Source organism: Cynoglossus semilaevis, chromosome 11 (genome assembly GCF_000523025.1).
Source record: "Cynoglossus semilaevis isolate Cse_v1.0 chromosome 11, Cse_v1.0, whole genome shotgun sequence".
Taxonomy (NCBI): Eukaryota; Metazoa; Chordata; class Actinopteri; order Pleuronectiformes; family Cynoglossidae; genus Cynoglossus; species Cynoglossus semilaevis.
In genome coordinates, this window is record NC_024317.1 from 19,756,523 (window position 1) to 19,758,708 (window position 2,186).

Genomic DNA, 2,186 nt, shown 5'->3' on the forward strand with positions numbered 1-2,186 from the left:
ACCAGAGCTAACATTAGCTGCAAGAGTGCTGGTACAGACGCCAGAGCTGACATTAGCTGCAAGAGTGCTGGTAGAGACACCAGAGCTAACATTAGCTGCAAGAGTGCTGGTTCAGACACCAGAGCTAACATTAGCTGCAAGAGTGCTGGTAGAGACACCAGAGCTAACATTAGCTGCAAGAGTGCTGGTTCAGACACCAGAGCTAACATTAGCTGCAAGAGTGCTGGTAGAGACGCCAGAGCTAATGTTAGCTACAGCAGTCCTGGTACATACACCAGAGCTAATGTTAGCTACAACAGTCCTGGTACAGATGCCAACACTCACGTTAGCTACAACAGTCCTGGTACAGAAAACAGAGCTAATGTTAGCTACGTGAGTCCTGGTACAGACACCAGAGCTAATGTTAGGTACAGCACTGTTTGTATCAGGAGATAAATATTTTAGGGTGGAGTCCTTCTGCCACGGGACTACAGAAAAACAGTAGAAAAGAATTCAACTGTAATCTCCGAACACAAGAAAGCCTGTGTGCTCATGGTCCGGCCCTGTTTACGCTCTGCTGCGCAGAAAAATCTCTTACCAAAAAAAAACAAATGAGTCACTGTGGTCTAGACACGTGCACATGACTGCAGCCAAACCTCATCGACATTTAATAAAGCTGTGTCAAAGTCAAGTCAGCTGTGGATTAGTGTTCGTCTTACATTGCTCTCTACTCCACTGTAGTCCATGGGGGGGTACAGACACAGGGCCAGATCATCGACACTATGGGGGGGGGGAAAAAAGAAACAGGGTCAATTTGAGTGCAGAAAATCACAAGAAGAAGAACATAGAGGCGTACAGAACCACAGAACAGAGAAGGTCCAGGACGGTTTAAGCCCGACTGTTGATGCTGGTTAGAACAGGGATCCCTGTCAGCTGTACGGTGGTTATGCAAGTTATGAGTAAGCAACTTTTGCAAGATTTTCCCCTCCTCCCGATACCAGAAAACATCGCGCTCCAACCGAGCTCCATTTTTTTCCCACTCGACGCCGTCACGTTCGCCGTCCCTCGCTGGGTTATTTTGACCCATTTTTATAACAATGATATCAAATGTTTTTCCTTATTATGAATTTATATTATCAACATATTTGTTTATATCTATGTTTTTGATGTTAGGGCGGATTTTAATTTAATTTATTAATAGTATATTTCTGGGGGCTGGAAGGAATTCATTGGTTTTTTAGTTCATTTTTAATGGGGGAAAGTGCAGTTGTGGAACGGAATAAACGCTTGTATCTTGAAGCCCCACTGTACTCAAACACTGATGTAATAGATACAAAACATGTATGTGTGTGTGTGTGTGTGTGTGCCCACCCAGGACTTATTTCCTTAACGACATCAGCGAGGTCATCCAGCTGGGACAGGTTCTGAGCCGTGGTGACATCACCGTTGGCCCTGACCGCCGACGTCAGCTTCCTGATGCACGCTGCCGACGCCTTCATGAGCCCCTGGCAGGGGCCAATCACACGCCGGTCCTTCTCTGACCAGTAGGTGTCCTGGTTGTCTCGGGGCTCGTCTGCGTCCACGTCGTCCAGGACGTCATTGAACGGATCCTGAGCCTCAGACAGGGCCTGGAGACAGGAGTGAGATCAGTTCGTTTTTTTGTATCGTACCGTGTTCCATATTTTTACCATGTGTTGCAAGTCACGAGCAAGTCTCAAGTCTTTGCACTCAAGTCCGAATCAAGTCTCAAGTCTTTGCACTCAAGTCCGAATCAAGTCTCAGGTCCAAACAGGCAAAGTCCGAGTCGAGTCGTCAGGACTGAAAAGTGTCAAGTCGAGTCCCAAGTCCTGCCGTTTCTGTTTTCGAGTCCTTTTTCGAGTCCTTCCACTCACTCCCACTCCTTTTTTTGTTGACCATCTCGTAGTTTTTAAATCCGAACAACGCGATCTTTGGTCTCATTTTCTCTAACCGGCGCGTTGTTCGACAGCTCTTTCTCATTGGTTGTCCCGCAATTTGATTGGCTCGATATTATCTCGTCAAAACAACGTGGGTCTAATTTGATTGGATGTTGTGCCGACAGCACACACGTACACAATGAGAGATATAGAGCGCTCCTCAATAACTTACTTTATAATCTTTGGGTTTTGGAGAAAGTATCAAGTCTTGTCGAGTCAAAGGGCTCGAGTCCAAGTGAAGTCACGAGTCAT

At 46.3% G+C, this 2,186-nt stretch overlaps 1 protein-coding gene across 1 annotated transcript in view; it reads right to left on the minus strand.

Annotated features, from left to right (window-relative positions):
• The window catches only part of ccndbp1 (cyclin D-type binding-protein 1), a 7,682-nt gene that overhangs the window by 2,730 nt on the left and 2,766 nt on the right, over nucleotides 1-2,186 (minus strand). Inside the window, exons 7-8 of the mRNA XM_008321196.3 lie at nucleotides 1,351-1,607; nucleotides 699-759 (exon numbers count right to left, since the gene is read on the minus strand). Coding sequence (XP_008319418.1) covers nucleotides 699-759; nucleotides 1,351-1,607 — 318 coding nt within the window. The remainder of the gene's footprint in view (nucleotides 1-698; nucleotides 760-1,350; nucleotides 1,608-2,186) is intronic.